Here is an 18,179-nt window from a genome sequence, read left to right on the forward strand (position 1 = left end):
GCCCGCCGAGCTCGGCGTCCTCCACAGCAGGCGGGAGAGGGACGGCGCCGAGGAAAGCGGCACCCCGCGAGCTCGCCTCGATGCCAGTCGCTCTTGCGACTCGCCGCCCGCCACCCTCAGCCAGTGCCCGCCGACCCGCGCCGGCGGGCGCCCGTACCTCACCTGCGACGCGCCCCGGCTCCCGGCGCACCGCCCGGACCGGCTGTGTACACCGGAAGTGACGTCTGCTGTCGGCCCCGCCCCCGCCCCAGGCGGCCGCTGCGGTTTCCCCGGCCGGAGCCCACCCTCCCCTCGTGCTGAATGGGCGGCGGCGAAGCTCGGCCTTTCCTCCATGCTTCAAAACCTAGCCCATACCCTGCTGGACAGCTCGCTTGCGTCCTCATAGATTTATCGTTGAAATTAATGACTGAAACATTGATCGCTAGACATCATACCTGACAGACGGTGTAGGAGCGGTATAGTACTAGCACCCTCGGATTGCTTCGCGAGTGGTGGCAACAGACTACTACTGTCACAAATCAGTATGATGATGTAGTGTCAGTTGTGGCAGATGGTAGGAGGGGAAAGTAAAAGAGGGAAGGAGAGAGTACCCTGACCCAGTGGAAGTGGGTGTCCAGGTAATTACCCTCAGGGTTAGATCAAGAGCTGAGATCCTAAAAAGAGAAAAAGGAACTTTAAACACCTTGAGGAAGACTTCATGACAGCACACAGCGAAAGGGATCCGAGGTGTAGCTCGGAGATAAAGTACAACTTGTCAGGGACATGTATTAAAGCCCCAGGGTTCTGCAAAGAGAGTTTGGGAGATTAAGAAACAAATGTTTTGGGGTTGGGGATTTAGCTCAGGGGTAGAGCGCTTGCCTAGCAAACGCAAGGCCCTGGGTTCGGTCCCCAGCTCCGAAAAAAAGAAAAAAAAAAAAAAAGAAACAAATGTTTTAGGCTGGGAGTGGTGGTGCATACCTTTAAATCCCAGCCACTCAGAAGACAGAAGCAAGCAGATCTCTATGAATTTGAGTCCTACCTGGTCTACATAGCAAATTCAGGGCCAGCCAAGACAACACAATGGAGGTTAGTTATCAAATGTTTCATTGTCAGAAAACCAGAGAAGTTAGGACTTACCTGAGAGCATTCCAAACTCCCTGTTTTAAGCAAGAGATGATTGCTCCTGCTGTAGCATGGAGGTCTGAAACCGGGAGGCAAGAATGGATGTATGGGACTGCTGTTCAGTTTAGTAGTAGAGCATTTACCTCACACAGGAGAGGCCTTGGGTTCACCCTCAGCATTGGGGGAAAGTATGGACATAGAATTTGATGCAGGTTTTGAAAGCAACAAAATCAGGACTGGGTTATGCTAGGCCCAAGGTGCTAGGGTGCTAAAGACTCAGTGGTTGGGGCTAGAGAGATGGCTCAGCGGTTAAGAGAACTGACTGCTCTCCCAGAGGTCCTGAGTTCAATTCCCAGCAACCACATAGTGGCTCACAACCATCTGTAATGGGATCAGATGCCTTCTTCTGGTGTGTCTGAAGACAGCTACAGTGTACTCGTATATAAATAAATAAATCTTTAAAGAAAAAAGGGGGGGTTGGGGATTTAGCTCAGTGGTAGAGCGCTTGCCTAGCAAGCACAAGGTCCTGGGTTCGGTCCCCAGCTCCGAAAAAAAGAAAAAAAAAAAAAAAAAGTCATCCTAGGCTATATGGGAGTTTGAGGCCAGCCTAGTCTTCAGGAGACCCTATGTCAAGAAACCAAACGTGAATAAATACAAAGGCTGGAGCAGAGTCTCTAAAAATACGTAGTGATGCCTCACGGTAAAGGTGCCAAAGCAGAAAGGTGGAACAGACAGGAGAAACAGAGCAACAGCCCTGAGATCCCGAGGCAGGCTGCAGGACAGCGCTTCAGAATGGAACCTTCCTCCTCAGTTCTGGGTAAAGCAGAGGGGGAGCCAAGATTCCTTGGGGGAGGGGCGATTGCATGTAGAACCTGAACAAGCGGGCAGCTGCTTCCTGGATACCGATGCCATCGTACTGGTGTGCCCAGGAAAGGCACCAGGGTTGAAGGCAACAGGATTTGGTTGGCCACTTTTGGCTCCTACAGTCTCAGAATGACAGTCTCTGTGTCTGTCTATTGTTCTGTCTCTCTGCCTATCTGTCTGTCTTTTCTTACTGTGCCATCCGAGCAGCCTACTGTATGTCTAGATGAAAACAGCTCTAGCTGGATGTGGTGACAGGACTGTCTCTGAGGTCGTTGCCGCCTATGAGAACTGAACAGGATTCAATTCAGAAGCTCTTCTATACTGAACAGGTCGGGCAGGACCAGAACCTGCCTTAGTGAGATAGACCACAGACACGCACTTCAACCTTGGCTGGAGCTGCTGAGAGAAAAAGCAGGTTTGCTGGCTTTTATAAGGGCTTCACATTCCTCATGTCAGAGAAACCGAAAAATGAGAACATCTCACATCCAGGGGCGCCTGTGGGATTCCAGAGCTGATTTCCCTAAGCAGTTGAGGCTATTACTGTTGGCCGAGCTTGTTGGAGACAGTGGGAGCCAGGCTTCTAGGCTGGCCTCTTCCGTGTTAGTTTTAGTGGGAACATCTGAAAGAAAAACCTTCAAGGAAGGGGTTTTCACAGCCAAGTCTTCTTGGTGGGGCTGGGGAGCAGTGGAGTAAATCTGGAGAGGGAAGTATTTTGGGGGGGCCTCCCTTGGGCAGGATGTGAACACTGCAGGATGGATTTCGAGCTCCCTTCCGGGTGGGTTGCTGCATTCCAGAGAACACAGGATTTGGGAGCTGGTCTGGAGGGAGCTGGCCAGACATTCTGGGCACAGAGCAACTGGCTGCATCTGCTGAGTATGGATGGGAGTTGGGGCCAGGCCAAGGCACTAGCTCAAACAGCATGACAGGCTGCGATGGAGTTGAGGGCAATGTGAGCTGTGTGCAGATGGGGAAACCTCTCCCCTAGTCTCCAGATTGCTCCCCCTGAGGAAGGCTCGCCTTCACTGCCTTTCCCCTACCCAAAACTATCTGAGCGATCAATAGTCCCCAACCCTGACCACAGGCTGGGGTTGAGGCCAAGAGGCTCAAACCAAACAGCCATTTGTGTGTGCACTTGTTTATGCTCCTGGTGTAGGGATCGAACTCAGATCCCGGTCCATGATAGTGTTCTACCACTAAGCCACACCCTCCCGGAGTTTCCTCCTCCTCTTCTTCCTCTTCTTCCTTGTCCTTCTCCTCCTCCTCCTCCTTTTTCCAAGACTGAGCTTTTCTGTGTAGCCCTGGCTGTCCTCGAACTCAAAGCTCTGCCTGGCTCTGCCTCCCAAGTGCTCAGGTTAAAGGCTGTGCCACCACTGCCTGACAGAACTTGGCTTCTTTTTTTTTTTTTCTTTTTTTTTTCTTTTTTTTTTTTTTTTTCGGAGCTGGGGACCGAACCCAGGGCCTTGCGCTTGCTAGGCAAGCACTCTACCACTGAGCTAAATCCCCAACCCCACTTGGCTTCTTTAAAATGAAAATTTACTTATTTAATGTGAATAGGTGCTTTGCCTATATGTATGTATGTATGTATGTATGTATGTATGTATGTATGTGTATGTATGTGTATGTGTACTTTGTGCATGCCTAGTGGCTGTAGAAGAGGACACCAGATCCCCTAGAACTGGAGTTACAGATGGTTGTGAGTGACCATCTTGGCGCTAGGAACTGAACCTAGGTCCTCTGCAAGAGCAGACAGCATTCTTCACCACCCAGCCATCTCTCCCGCCTCAGATCTCGTCTTTCTCTGAGGCACCCTCACTGTCTAGGTCAAGCTGCTCTTGAACTCCAGATTCCTTGGCCTCAGCCTCCTGAGTGCTGGGATCACGTGCATCTCACCACATCCAGTGGAATGTCTGGCTCCTGTCTCATCCTCTCTTCTGAGATCCTGGATGGCTTTATTGTTGTAGGGATTTGGAGCTGGCCAAGAGCCTAGGAAATTCCTAATGTCTGGGCTGGCCCCAAGATTCCAAGCTCCTTTGACTAAAGCTTAGACAAGAGGCCGACCTTTCTATAAGAAAATCTGATCCAAGGTTGAGGCTCTGTGTCTCTAATTCAGCTACTCTGGATGCCGAGCACAAGATCAAAGTCAGCGTGGACTGCAGAGTGAGTTCAAGATCAGCCTGAACAACTTAGTGAAACCCATTTTACAGTAAAGAGTGGGAAGATGGCTGGGGGTGTGGGAAACAAGCAGCAATGACATATTTGTTTAGCACATGCCAGGCTGCAGGCGAGAGACCATGTCCCACAAGAAAAAGAAAAGCCATGTGTGGTAACACATGCCTTTAATCCCCACACTCCTGAGGCAGATTTCTGGGAGTTCAGGGATAGCCCTTGAACTATGCAGGAAGTTCCAGGACAGTCAATGAGACACATGGAGGAAAAAAAAATAAAAGTCCCACATCCACCCAGTTTATCTGCCTCAAAAGGTGCACAGTGAGCAAAGAGATTTTTTTTTCAAACCCCTACAAACTCCCAGGGGTTCAGGAAGAGGAATGAAAAGTGTTTTGGGCTCTGCCCTTGAGTGAGGGTCTCCTGAAAGCCAAGGATGACTCCAGTTTGTCTATTTCAGAGCCAACAGAGCCCAGGTCCTACGATGCGTGGACCTGGCCAGTAAGACCACCAAGGACATCCATGCTGTTGGTCCTAGGAGAGGCGGCATTGGAAGAGTTCAGGATGGAGCCGTGCGGTGGTGGTGCTTATTCATGTTTGTGGTGTAGGGACTGAACTCAGAGCCTGGTCCACGAGAGATGAAGTGCTCTACCACTGAGCCACGCCCTCCCAGAGTTTGGTGTCTCCTCTTCCTTCTCTTTCTATTCTAGCACTTGAGAAGCAGAGGCAGGAAGTTTTTTTTTTTTTTTTTTTTTTTTTTTTTTTTTTTTTTTTTTTTTTTGAGTTTGAGGCCAGCTTGGTCTACAGACTGAATTCCAGAACAGCCAGGGCTACACAGAGAAACCCTGTCAAAAAAAGAAAAAAGAAAAGAAAAAAAGAAAGAAAGAAAGGGTCAGGATGGAAGTTGACTGTGGAGACATTCACTTACAGTTCCAGAATTTGGGAACTGGAGACAAGAGGGTCTTAAGTTCAAGGCCAGCCCAAGCCACATAAGGAGACCTTATCTCAAAACAGAATGAAAAACAGTTCTTGGTCAAACACTTTCTGAAGCTTCCCACCCAGGGGCTAAGGATGAGGGATACAAGATCCATCTGGTTGTATAGCCAGAACTCTGTCCCCGCCTTCCCTGGCCGTGGGTGGACTTTCTTTTTGGTTGTCAAAATGTAATAACCCCACCTCCTTGTCACTGGAACAACAGGGGATTCATTAGCTCAAACAAAAAGGCACTGTGGCCACCGGAACAACTGTCCTTGGCAACAGTCCTGATGCCTGGGGGTAACTCACACGCAGGCTCCCCCACAGCCTATCAGTTCTCTCTGGGCAGAGCAGGGAGGAGGCCTCCAGGGGTCAGTCTTCATCCCTTCCACATATATACATCCAGAGGAACTCAGCGGTCACTAGGAGGCTCCAGTGAGTCATTGTGGGGTGTGTGTGTGTGTGTGTGTGTGTGTGTGTGTGTGTGTGTGTGTGTGTGTGTTGTTAAGAATGAAACCCAGAGCCTTAGATGTGCTAGGAAAATGTTTTACCTCTGATCTACCCACCCTTGGTATATGCATTAGCTCTTAGCACAGCCAGCCTACACATGGCAGTTGAATCACTAGCAAACAAGGGATAAGAACACTGCCACTGGCTGAGTTGCTGGTGGCAATGTGACCTTAGCTGTAATTTGGGTGCTGGTTACAAAGCCTGGACTGGAACCGTCAATTCCTTCCCAAACCAAGTCCTAGCCCCTCTTTTGGGATAGGGTATCATGTAGCCCAAGCCGACCTTGAATTACTAGGTAGGTGAAGATAGCCTGAACCCCTGACTTTCCTGCATTTACTTTATAAGTACTGGAATTACAGGTGACCTCATGCCTCTTCCTCAGCCTAGGGCCTCCTGCAGCCCGTCAAGCACGTCCACCAACTTAGCCACATCCCCAGCTCTATCCAGCAGCTCAGAGGAAGGTACTAGAGGGCAGGATTATGCAACAGCAGATGCCCTGCGCTGGGCAGCTGGCTGCCTCCCACACAGTATTGGGAGCAGGTCCTGCAGTCTTCATGGCAGCCCAGTGAGTGGGAAGGGGGAAGGGTGTCCTCCCTCCAGTGCTCTGCAGGGATTGATTCGATTCGGGCCGAACTTCCAGCTTCTCGAACTGCCTGGCAAGACTGGGTCTAACCTTAACTCTAACCTACATGGCTGCTAGGGGAATTCGTTCTGCTTTAGGGGCAAGGCTGAGCACAGCCAAGTTATGAGAAATAGCTGGGGAAAGGCGAAGTTTGTAAACAAAAAAGTGACTCTTAACCTGTAATGGTTTGACTCTGCTGTTAGAGTCCAAAATAATTAACTACCATCTACCATCGGTCTCCACACTGTTAGGAATGAGTCTGGGTGACACCATTTGGCTCTGCGAAGGGCTCACAGTGAACTGGTGAAACCTAAAGCCACCTTAAAATCACTGTGGCTCTGAGCTTCCTTCCAACTAATGTCTACAAATAAGGAGGGCCGGGGGAAAGGCACTGGTCACTGAGCCTGAAGACCTTCATCAGAGCCCTGGGACCCATATCGTATAAGGAGAAAACTAACTCCTGCCAGTTGTCCTTTGATCGACATACACATGGCATGTACACACACACATACACACACACACACACACACACACACACACACACACACACACACACTAAAACACCTTAGAGAGACCCGAGTCTAAAAAGTTTTCATAATTTGCTTGCCCCTACATACAGGTCTCTGGCCATGGCTCTCTTTGAAGGCATGCACTCGTGGGGGCTCCCACTGTAAAAAGGCTTCCCCAAACTACTCTGAGTTTGCAATCATAGTATTTATCACGCAGAACTGTAGTGGAAAGGCCCCTGTGCTCCACGAGGATAGGTAACGTTCATTTCATACCCCACTGCTGCACCCAGCAAGCCATAGGGGCTCACCAAGCGACTCATGCAGTCATTCAGCGCATTTCTGAGCACCCCAGTACTGTGTTAGGTATTGGGGAAAGGAAAAGGTAAGGGTTGGCGAGATTACTCAGGAGGTAAGGCACTTGCTGTGGAAGGAGAAGGCTGGCTTCACAAAGTTAACCTCTGACCTTCACACATGCACACTGGTGAGAACATGCCTGCACCCACACATACAATAACAGTAAAGTTGGTGGTTGTTGTTTTTAAGAAAATAAGGTTGTCTTTTTAGTGTTTTGTTTTGAGGTAGGAGCTCATCATGTAGCCCTGGCTGTCCTGGGACTCACTCTGTAAGGATTACTCTCTTCAGACACACCAGAAGAGGGAATCAGATCCCATTACAGATAGTTGTGAGCCACCATGTGGTTGCTGGGATTTGAACTCCGGACCTCTGAAAGAGCAGTCAGTGCTCTTAACCACCGAGCCATCTCTCCAGCCCCTGTTCTCTGTTTTTTTGTTTGGAGATAAGGCTTACTATTTAGTCCTGGCTGACTTAGAATTTGCTTTGTGGACAAGGTTGGCTTCTAAGTCTGCTTCCTGAGTGCTGGGTAAAGGCTCTTGCTTTTAGCTCAGGGTAGCCTTGAACTATTAATTCTCCCGCACCAGCTTCCTGGGTGCCAGGGACTCCTGTGGCTGTCATAATGGCTGACGAAGGTGGTATTTACACTCATGGTGAAGAACAGAGACTTGAACACAAATATATAACCTAAACTTGTGGGCACAATTAAGACACGATGCCATGAAGCAAAAGAACTATGTGCTGGAAGCCTATCACTAGCAAACAATAATGCCTTCTTCTTCTGTGTTCTGCAGGTAGGCTGGGAGTGCAATATTTAAATTGTCACTGGAAAAATGAGAAGACATTGGCTGAGGAAGACAAGGCCTCCAGGCAGAGGGGACTGCCTGTAAGAAGCATCTGAAGCAAGGAATTTGGCTCCTGTGAGGATGTGAGGCCATGGGAGTTCTCCTGGGACCAGATTATACTTGGCAGGCTGGGAAGAACAGTTTGAAGAGAAACAAGAATTCCACGGAGAGTTAGACGGAGCAGAGAGCATGGGGACCCTGGGGAGTTAGCAGGGCACTCGGGACTCTGTGTTATCAGAGGGCAGAACAATGGAGAGAAGGTAAAGTCACTAAATTCACGGGCCAACAATTACTACTGCTTTAAAAAATTTCTTTTGCTTTTATTTTTAATATTTACTTCATTTTATATTGTCTGAGCATTTCCCTGCTTGTATGTATGTGCATCGTGTGCATGCAGTGCCTGAAGAGACCAGCAGAGGGCGTCAGAGCCCTTGAGACTGGAGTGGCAGACAGCTGTGAGCTGCTGTGTGAACTGTGTGAGTGCTGGGCACTGAATGCTCATCCTCTGGGAAAGTAGCCAGTGCTTTTAAGCACTCCGCCATCTCTCCAGCCCCAGTGCATTTACTTTGTGTGTGCACCTGTGGCAGTTGGAAGAAACCTGTAACAGTCTCTTCTTACCATTGGGTCCTCCGAATTGAACTTGGGGTGTCAGGGTTGTGAGCACCTATCTTTTTTTCCCCTCCCCCCTTCATGAGTACCTATCTTAACCAGATGAGCTATCTCACTGGTTCAGTGACTATTAGTCCAATCATTACCACTATAGATGAGTTTTTCCTGTTATAAATTTCATGTAAATGGAGTCACATAGCATGAACTCTCTCTCTCTTTCTCTGTCTCTCTCTGTCTCTGTCTGTCTCTCTGTCTCTCTGTGTCTCTCTCTGTCTCTGTCTCTGTCTCTCTGTCTCTTTCTCTGTGTGTGTGTTGTTTGTTTGTTTGTTTGTTTGTTTTGAGACAGGGTTTCTCTGTATAGCCTTGACTGTTTTGGAACTCACTCTATAGACCAGGTTGGCCTTGAACTCATAGAGACCTGCCTGCCTCTGCTTCCTGAGTACCAGAATCAAAGGTGTGTGCCAACACTGCCTGACTTCCAGGTTCAGGTTTTATACTCTAAATCATTCTTTCCCAATCTTTACTTTTTTTTTTTTTTGGTTCTTTTTTTCGGAGCTGGGGACCGAACCCAGGGCCTTGCGCTTCCTAGGCAAGCGCTCTACCACTGAGCTAAATCCCCAACCCCCCCCCTTTTTTTTAAGGATAGCCTAGAATTCACTAATAGCCCAGACTGGCCTTGATCCTCCTGACTCTCCCTCTGAAGTGGTAAGACCACAGACACCACATCCAGCTTCCCCACCCTTTTCTATCTTTTCAGTTGTACTGAAGATTGTAAGACTGTGGTCTAGTTTTCCTGCCCAACTGTAGTAGACAGCTACTAATACAGCATGGAATTGAAGCCACGGGGGTTGAGATCCATAGCTTTTTTCCAATGTCAAGGTCAAAGAATTCTATGTATCATCAGTGCACACAATGCTCTAAGGTTTCTGCTGTTTATGAGACAAGGTCCCTCTTTGTAGCCCAGGTTAGTCTTGGACTTGCCTGACCCTCTCAAGTTCTAAACTATACACTTGGCCACCATATCTAAATCTAAAGTTCTTTTTCTTTTCTTCTCTTTTCTTTCTTTCTTTCTTTCTTTCTTTCTTTCTTTCTTTCTTCCTTCCTTCCTTCCTTCCTTCCTTTCTTCCTTTCTTTCTTTCTTTCTCCTTCCTTCCTTCCTTCCTTCCTTCTTTCTTTCTTCCTTCCTTTCTTTCTCCCTTCCTTCCTTCCCCCCACTGCTCTCTTTCTTTCTTCTTTAGAAAACATTTAGTTGGGAGCTTCTTACAGTTTCGGAGGATAAGTCCACGACTATTGAGGTGGGGAGCTTATATCTCACCCGCAGGCAGGGAGAGAGGTTCTGAGAGCTCCCCCCCTCCACCTAGTTTGCGTGTGGGAGAATGGGTTGAGGAGCTGCTAGCCTGCTCCAGCAGGCAGCCTGGGGCTCAGGTCTGCCACCTCTGCCAGCCACACCCCCACAGCCCGCCACTTCTGCCAGCTGTCTAGCTGGCCATCCTTCTCAGCAGTTGGCTGTGGCAAACCTTAGTTGTACCCATCAATATTTGCTTCTAAATTTCCATTCCTCCTTCAGTTAGGTGAGCACGAGGCAAGTTCAAGTTGGGATAAGTCAGCAGCGGATGTGTCTGGGAGGTACTTCCCTTCCTGGCAAGAGCCGAGAACAGCAGCTCTCTCTGACTGTGCTAGAGACAGACATTATGGGCTCGGCAGTCCACCTTAACTCGGCTGAGGAAGAGTCCAGTTTCCAGGTTGAAAGCAGGTCATAACCGGAAGAAGAAACAAACCGGTCTAGACACCAGGGATGGTTTGAATGACTCGTTTGTCTTGGTCTACAGCAGATTCTTTTTTATATGCTTATATATTTATTTACTTACCTATTTTGAGACCAAGTCTCTCCCCATAGCCCTGGGTGTCCTGGACTATTACTGCCAGGCTGGCCTTGAACTCACAGAGATCCAGTGACCTCTGCCTCCCCTCACGCTGGGATTAAAGGTGTGCACCACCATATGTATTCTAAGCCCCCGTCAAGTCTGAGACTGGCTTCAAACTTGTAATCTTCCTACCTCAGCCTCCCCAGCTTTGGGATTAGGGGATTACAGGCATGTGCCACCGTTCCCAGCACTGGGCATCTCTTAAGCACAAGCCATCCTCTGGGTTGAAAAAAGCCAACGCTGCAGAACAGGTCCTGTGTCCGTCTCGAAGGCCAAGGGGAGAGGCGTCTGACCCAAAGATAGGCTGGCTTAGGTGAAGGCTGCTCTCTTTCATCGTGGTGCTGTCTGTCAGGAAGGCACAGAGGCCAGGTGTGGCTGCACATCTGGAATCCCAACATTTAAAAGGTTGAGGATGTGCTGTCGCTTGAGTTCTTGAGCCAACTGGAGGGCTCAAGGACACCATAAGAAGACCTACAGAGTCAGCTAACCTGGGCTCACCCATGGGGGCTCAAAGAAATGGAACCACCAACCAAAGAGCATGCAGGGGCTGGACTTGGGCCCCCTACACATTTGTAGCAGATGTGCAGTTTGGTCTTCTTGGGAATCCTCTAACAATTGGAGCGGAGGCTGTCTCTGACTCTGTTGTTTGCCATTGGATCCCTTTCACCTAGCCAAACTGCCTGATCTGGCCTCAGTGGAAGAGGAAACACTTAGTGGAGTGGTACCCAAGGGAGATTTCCCCTTCTCTGAGGAGGGCAGGGAGTAATGGTGGGTGGGGAGCAGTTTGTAAGGATAGAACTGGGAGGAGCTGAAGGACAGGGGGTGGTGTTCAAGATGTAAAATGAATAAGTAACTAAATTAATTAACTTTAAAAAAAAAGGTTCAGGCTGGAGAGATGGCGGTTAAGAGCACTGACTGCCCTTCTAGAGGTCCTGAGTTCAAATCCCAGCAACCACATGGTGGCTCACAACCATCTGTCATGGGAGCTGATACCCTCTTCTGGTGTGTCTGAAGACAGCTACAGTGTACTTATATATAATAAATAAATAAATCTTTAAAAAAAAAAAACGGTTCGGTCAGACGGATCCTAAATTCTAGGCCAGCCTGGCCTACACAGTGAGATTCATCCCAGTAATGGATGATTGAGACAAGAACCAGGTTTGGTAATGCCTGTCTACAATATCCAAACTCCAGAGGCTGAGGCAGGAGGATGATGAGTCTTGATTTCATAAGGAGTTGTAAGCCAAGCTGGGCCACAGGGTGAGACTCTATGTCAATCTTCTATTTAATGAGAAGGGGCTGATGGAAGGGGCTCTTCCATAGGACCTACAATTGACTCCCATTTGATAGCTACCTCTCCGGTCCCAGGGGACCTGATGTTCTTTTCTGGATTTCACAGGCACCGGGGCACACAGTGGTACACATACATATATGCGGGCAAAACACCCATACACATTAATTAATTACATAATTAATTAAAAGAAAACCTTAACACCATATTTAATTAATTAAAAAATTAATTAAAAGAAAATTAACGAACGGAAGAAAAGAAATGCTCAGAGCAAGAGGCAGCAGCAGAGCTGGTGTGGGCTCCCTGCTAGCGATCACAGGTTAGCCCCAGACCCAGAGGGGAGCAGTAACGAGGCTTAGGTCACAGCCCTGTGGTGTATTTTTAGGTCTGTGACTCAGAGGCTCAGACCAGCACAGAGAAATCCATGCCTGGGAACTGGTTCTGCTTGTTTGCCTGTTTGTTTTCTTTGTTTTAAGGAAGGGATTTTACCATGTAGCCCTGGCTTTCCTGGAATTTATTATGTGACCAGGGCGGCCTGGTGACTCACTGACGTCCACCTGCTCTGCCTTCTGAGCATTAGGACGACCATCTTGTCTGGCTAAGAACCGGCTCTTAGGGACACCACTGACTGTCACACAACGATCACATTCATACGACCCAGAGGCACTTGTGGCAACAGAATATCTCTTTTTTTTTTTTTTTTTTTTGGTTCTTTTTTTCGGAGCTGGGGACCGAACCCAGGGCCTTGCGCTTCCTAGGTAAGCGCTCTACCACTGAGCTAAATCCCCAGCCCCAGAATATCTCTTTCTTTCTGAGACAGTCTAACTGTGTAGCTCAGGCTAGCTCAGAACTTACTAGGTAGCCCAGACTGGCCTTTGGGATTCTCCTGCTACCTCCTCTTAAGCATGCCAATGTACGGGAGCAGACCAGACCCTCCCTGCCTAAAACTACACTGAGGAAGTGGTATTTCTGAGTAGAATCAAGCAGGGAAAATCTGGGAAGGACTTTTTTTGTTTTTTGTTTTTTTTTCTTTTCTTTTTTCAGAGCTGGGGACTGAACCTAGGGCCTTGCACTTGCTAGGCAAGCGCTCTACCACTGAGCCAAATCCCCAACCCCAGGGCTTCTTTTATTTACTTACTTATTATTTATTTTAATTATTCTCTTTATATCCCACTCATTGTCCCACTCCTTACCACCCCCTCCCACAATCCTTCTCCCAGCCTCTCCTTTGCCTCTGAGCAGGTGGGGGCCTCTCTGGGTATCCCCCAACCCTGGCACTTAAAGTTTCTGCGAGGCTAGGCACTTCCCACTGAGGCCAGACAAGGCAGCCCAGCTAGAAGAACATCCCACAGACAGGCAGCAGCTTTTGGGATAGCCCTCACTCCAGTTGTTCAGGACCCACGTGAAGACCAAGCTGCATACATGTGGGGAGGCCTAGGTCCAGTCTGAGTATGTTCTTTGGTTGTTGGTTCAGTCTCTGAGAGCCCCAAGGGTCCAGGTTACTTGACTCTGTTGAACTTCCTGTGGAGTTCCTATTCCTAGTTCTTCCTCTTATTTTGGAAAGGACTTTTTTTTTAAAGATTTATATTTACGGGGCTGGGGATTTAGCTCAGTGGTAGAGCGCTTACCTAGGAAGCACAAGGCCCTGGGTTCGGTCCCCAGCTCCGAAAAAAAGAACCAAAAAAAAAAAAAAAAGATTTATATTTACATGGTACACTGTAGTCTTTAAATGTACCAGAAGAGGGCATCGGATCCCATTACAGATGGTCGTGAGCCACCATGTGGTTGCTGGGAATTGAACTCAGGACCTCTGGAAGAGCAGTCAGTGCTCTTAACCCCTGAGCCATCTCTCCAGCCCTGGAAAGGACTTCTTAACAAGACTTTCTAGACTGACCAAAGCTCTTGGAGGGATGCTGACCCAGGTAGGGCATGGATGTTTGAACTATGACCAGGATTACAGGAAGTGCAGGAGAGACCAACTGCCTGGCAGGCAAGGATGAGGAGATTTTAACAGAGTAAAAGCAGCCTGAGAGTGCTGTTGCCTATCCATCATCTGAGTCCTGGGAGGCTGAGGCAGGAAAGCCAGACCTGCAGTAACACTGAGTCAACGGTTGTTTTCTGTAAAGATACCGACAGCCCTAGAACTGAGTCTTCGGTGATCCTGGGACCTCATCGCCGCCGTAAGGCTGTTAACCTGGTCAGCATAGAGCCCTGGATCTTCTGCACCTAAACTTTTCTTATGTGTATGTGTGCATATGTGTGTATGAAATGTATATATGGGTGCCTGCAGAAGCCAAAATAAGGCATCGGACATGGCAGGGGAGTTGGCCTAATAATTACAGGTCTGTGCTGCTCTTGGAGAGGACCTGAGTTTCCATGTCAGGTGACTCACAACCACCTATAACTCCTGCTCCAGGGGATCCAATACCTTCCTCTGTACTCCAGGGCACCAGCACACACACACACACACACACACACACACACACACACACACACACTCACCTCTCACGCATGTGCACACATGCCTCAATGCCTCAATGCCTCAATGTAGACAGAGATGCTTTCTGGAAGAACTGAGGACACACAGTAAATAGCATGTGTCTTTTTTCCTTTTTTTTTTTTTTCCCCCGGAGCTGGGGATCGAACCCAGGGCCTTGAGCTTGCTAGGCAAGCGCTCTACCACTGAGCTAAATCCCCAACCCCCAGCATGTGTCTTAAAAGAAGGAGCGTGGGCTCTGATTCCTGAACACTAGTTGGATCCAAGGCTTGTTCTCCTTCCCGAGGCTGCTGTGTTTTGTCCGTGGTGCCTTTTCTAAAGGAATGTTCCCCCGGCTGAGAATCAAGACCTTGAACTTGGCCTACACTTATAAATGAAGACATGAATTCCCTGTGAGATTGATAACTCCCCTTTGAGCCCTTTCCCGATTGCAGAATAGCCTCTGTCACCAGCTCAAGGGCACCTGGAGGCTCAGTCCTGCTTTCATGTTAAGTGTCAGAGTAAGACCTTCCACCTACTACAGCAAGCTCATGGCCTGCCTTGAACTCCTGTACCTCGAGAGCTAAATGCAGTCATTGATAATGAATGCAAAAATCAGCGTGGGGTTGGGGATTTAGCTCAGTGGTAGAGCGTTTGCCTAGCAAGTGCAAGGCCCTGGGTTCGGTCCTCAGCTCTGAAAAAAAAAAAAAAAAAAAAAAAACCTCAGCGTGTCCAAAAAGACAAAGGAAACTAGATGTGTGATGAGTTCTTTTCTCATCCCAGCCGGAAAGCCCTCCTCTCCCAAAAAAAAAAAAAAAAAAAAAAAAAAAAAAAAAAAAAAAACGCCTCCAAGTGGAATGTCCCGCCCTTCTACTTCCTGTGCATCTCCTGATTTCCTCTCTGGTGCTGAATCTCAGGCTTGCAGCTCCTTATCCAGTGAGGGTCAAAACTGTACGTTACTTTTTCATTTGTGTTAACCATATTCACGTTAAAATTTTTTTCTTTTCCAGGCTCAGCGGTTAAGAGCACTGACTGCTCTTCCAGAGGTCCTGAGTTCAATTTCCAGCAACCACATCAGGGTGGCTCACAACCATCTGTAATGGGATCCGATGCCCTCCCTCTTCTGGTGTGATTGAACAGCTACAGTGTACTCACATACATAAAATAAATCCTAAAAAATTAAAATCTTTCCCTAATACAGAGTATTTGTAAATAGCTCATAGAAGGGGAAGTGCGAGCAGCTTACAAGATAAAACAATGCCTACCTCACAAAGACCAATGCAGGATACCGACATACTGTGGACATGAGTATGCGCAGGGGAAAGACCAGGTATAGCTCGTCTGGTACGATGTGGTACTGGTGACTGAACCTAGGCTCATTCATATTACATGCTGGACAGAATTCTACTACTACTGAACTGCACACTAGCCCCTGACGTCATTTCTCACACAACTCAGGTCAAGCTCCCCATCCTCCACCCCTTTTTTTTGAGACAGGGTCTCTCTATGTAGAGACCCCCCTAGAATTCAAACTCATAGAGAACTGCCTGCCTCTGCTTCCCAAGTGCTGGCATGAAAGGTGTGCACCACCAGCAGAGCACAGATTCTGCAAAGCTGGTTCACACAGTACTGATGATCATGTGGTTCAATCCTGTAAAATAAGAGAATTATACTCAGCCCCCACCTGCCTTCAATTGAATGAGACTCAAACTGTGATTTATTTATTAGGCTCTGCACAATTACGGGAGGTGGGGGGTAACGCCTCATCTAATTCTCTAATGCTAGACTGGCTACTTCCCCAACTGTGTGCCTCAATACTTGTTGTTTGAATCTTCTTGGGTTATTTATGCTCCAGCAGTCTGGCGTCCTGGGGAGCCATTTCACTCAGCTACAGGCACATTGTTCTCCTCCTCTGAGCTCCTCCCGCTTCTCCTCCTGGTCTCTACCTGCGACTCCCAGCCTGGTAACTCAAACTCAGTCTCTCTCAGTAACTAGCTCTTGTCAGTTTTACTTAACGATAGTTTTAAATTGGGGGGTGGGGGAGGGTAAGGCCTATACAACAAAGGCTAGTGTACATGGGAATTTGCTTCTCTTGGGGCAGCCAGGTCTTGGGGTACAGAATTTTAGCATATGAATACACAACCCCACCCTAACTGAGGAGGTCCCTGCCACAGTGTCTCCTGAGGATGACAGAGCAGGTATTTACTATGATTACAAAGCCAGGCTGTTCCCAAGAATTTCCAGTTCTTAGAATTTCTCTTCCAGATAAACCCACATGGGAAATGATAATGAAGGTCTTTCACCACAGGGTTCCCTGGATTACAAAAAACGGGGAGAACAATTTAACTTCGGGTAAACACAGGCCTAACCCATGGGAAGGGGTCTGATTCTGAACACTGTTCCCTTAGTTCAACCGAGTGTCACACGGGTCTCTGCTTGAAGACGGGATCTATGACAAAGGCCATTGTAACATAGATTCAAGCCACGTGCTCCCAACTACGGGGAGCAGGGACACCTGGGGTTATAATAGGGGACTTCGTGCTTCTTGGCCTGCTAGCTTTTTTTTTTGACAGAGTTCAGCCTATCTGCCAGTATTGGGATGGAGTGCCCTGCTTCCCCCCACATCCTTCCCACAGCTCTGTTCTACTTTCAAATGTCCTGTTCTGCACCCCAACTTCCATGGCTGCTGTTCAGGGTCGTCCCCGCCACAGGAGCTTTTCAGCTGCTCTTGTTTCTGCTTGAATGCCCTTCTTCCCGTAAGTATTAAAAGAAAAAAAAATATGTGTATGGGTGTGTTGTCTGCATGTATGTCTGTGTACTATGTCTGTGCCGTGTATGTGGGTTCCGCTGGAATGAGCCTCAGATCCCCTGGGACAAGAATTAACTTGCCTTGTGGATGTTGGGAATCTAACCCATGTCCTCTGGAAGAGCGGCTAGTGAACGGATCTGCTGAGCCGTCTCTCCAGCCCTTGAGGTCAACCCCACCCGCCTCTCAACAGGGTCTCGCTATGTAGCTCTGGCCATCCTGGAACTCACTAAGTAGACCAGGTTGGTCTCACCTGGCACTGCCTCCAAATGCTAGGATTAAATGTGTGTGGCACCATGCAGTCACTTTTTAAACGCACATATCCCTCACCTACTTAAAGCTGGAGGCAGCAGCCCCCTCCTGGTACCACTCTCGTTCTTGCCCACTTCCTGTTTTCTCAGTCTCTTAAGCCTCTTATGTGTAGTAAGTGCTCAGTTAGTCTCCTCCAGAGCTGGCTTGGTTCCTTTTGCTGCTGCTTCCTCTGCAATGAGAACTAGAGTTGTTATACAATAAGGACTTAACGTCTGGGGCTGGAGAGATGGCTCAGTGGTTAAGAGCACTGGCTGCTCTTCCAGAGGTCCTGAGTTCAATTCCCAGCAACCACATGGTGGCTCATGACCATTTATAATGAGATCTGGTGCCCTCTGCTGGCACGCAGGCATACATGCAGACAGAATGCTATATACATATATAAATCTTAAAAACCTTAAAAATAAAAGAACTTAATGTTTGCTGAATAAGGGTTTTCCTCGCTTTCATACAAAGTCAGTAACAGACCAAAAACAGAATCTGAAGGCAGGCAGGGGGTGGGGTGAGGCCGGCCTCCCCAATGCTGCATCTCCTCGCTTTCCCCACGTCCTGCTTCACCAGGTGTTTAATACAGGGTCTCGCTGTGTAGCCTAGGCTGGCCCCAAGGTCACTATTCCCCTGCTTTAGCCTCCCCAAGTGATGGTACAAGACCTTCTATAGTATGTAAATCAGACAAGTGGCACACCCACCTTTCCTATAACAATAGCGTAGAAGTCTCTCTCTGTTTTTTGAGAAGGGTCTCACTATGTATCTGTGGCTGATCTGGAACTTCCTGTGTGGAACAAGCCAGCTTCCAGCTCATAGATATCCATCTGCCTCTGCT

At 48.3% G+C, this 18,179-nt stretch overlaps 1 protein-coding gene and 1 long non-coding RNA gene across 6 annotated transcripts in view; one reads left to right on the top strand and one right to left on the bottom strand.

Moving 5' to 3' along the window:
• Nucleotides 1-990, bottom strand: part of Garre1 (granule associated Rac and RHOG effector 1) — a 78,337-nt gene extending 77,347 nt beyond the window's left edge. Inside the window, exon 1 of one of the 4 annotated variants that reach the window (XM_063261654.1) lies at nt 163-990. In XM_063261654.1, the coding sequence (XP_063117724.1) occupies nt 163-333 (171 nt within the window). In that variant the 5' untranslated portion in view covers nt 334-990. Of the gene's footprint in view, nt 1-157 lie in introns of all 4 variants that reach the window. The other 3 variants (XM_008759155.4, XM_006228850.5, XM_008759157.4) reach the window with 3 other exon arrangements.
• On the top strand, nt 989-15,426 carry LOC120099790 (uncharacterized). Of its 2 annotated transcripts, none has more exons than XR_005498990.2 (3): nt 989-2,380; nt 7,890-8,200; nt 15,252-15,426. It is a non-coding gene; the product is annotated as an uncharacterized LOC120099790 (long non-coding RNA). The 2 variants fall into 2 exon arrangements; XR_005498991.2 differs by lacking the exon at nt 989-2,380 and adding an exon at nt 4,890-5,538.
• Nucleotides 15,427-18,179: the final 2,753 nt, after the last annotated feature.

Source organism: Rattus norvegicus, chromosome 1 (assembly GCF_036323735.1).
Source record: "Rattus norvegicus strain BN/NHsdMcwi chromosome 1, GRCr8, whole genome shotgun sequence".
Taxonomy (NCBI): Eukaryota; Metazoa; Chordata; class Mammalia; order Rodentia; family Muridae; genus Rattus; species Rattus norvegicus.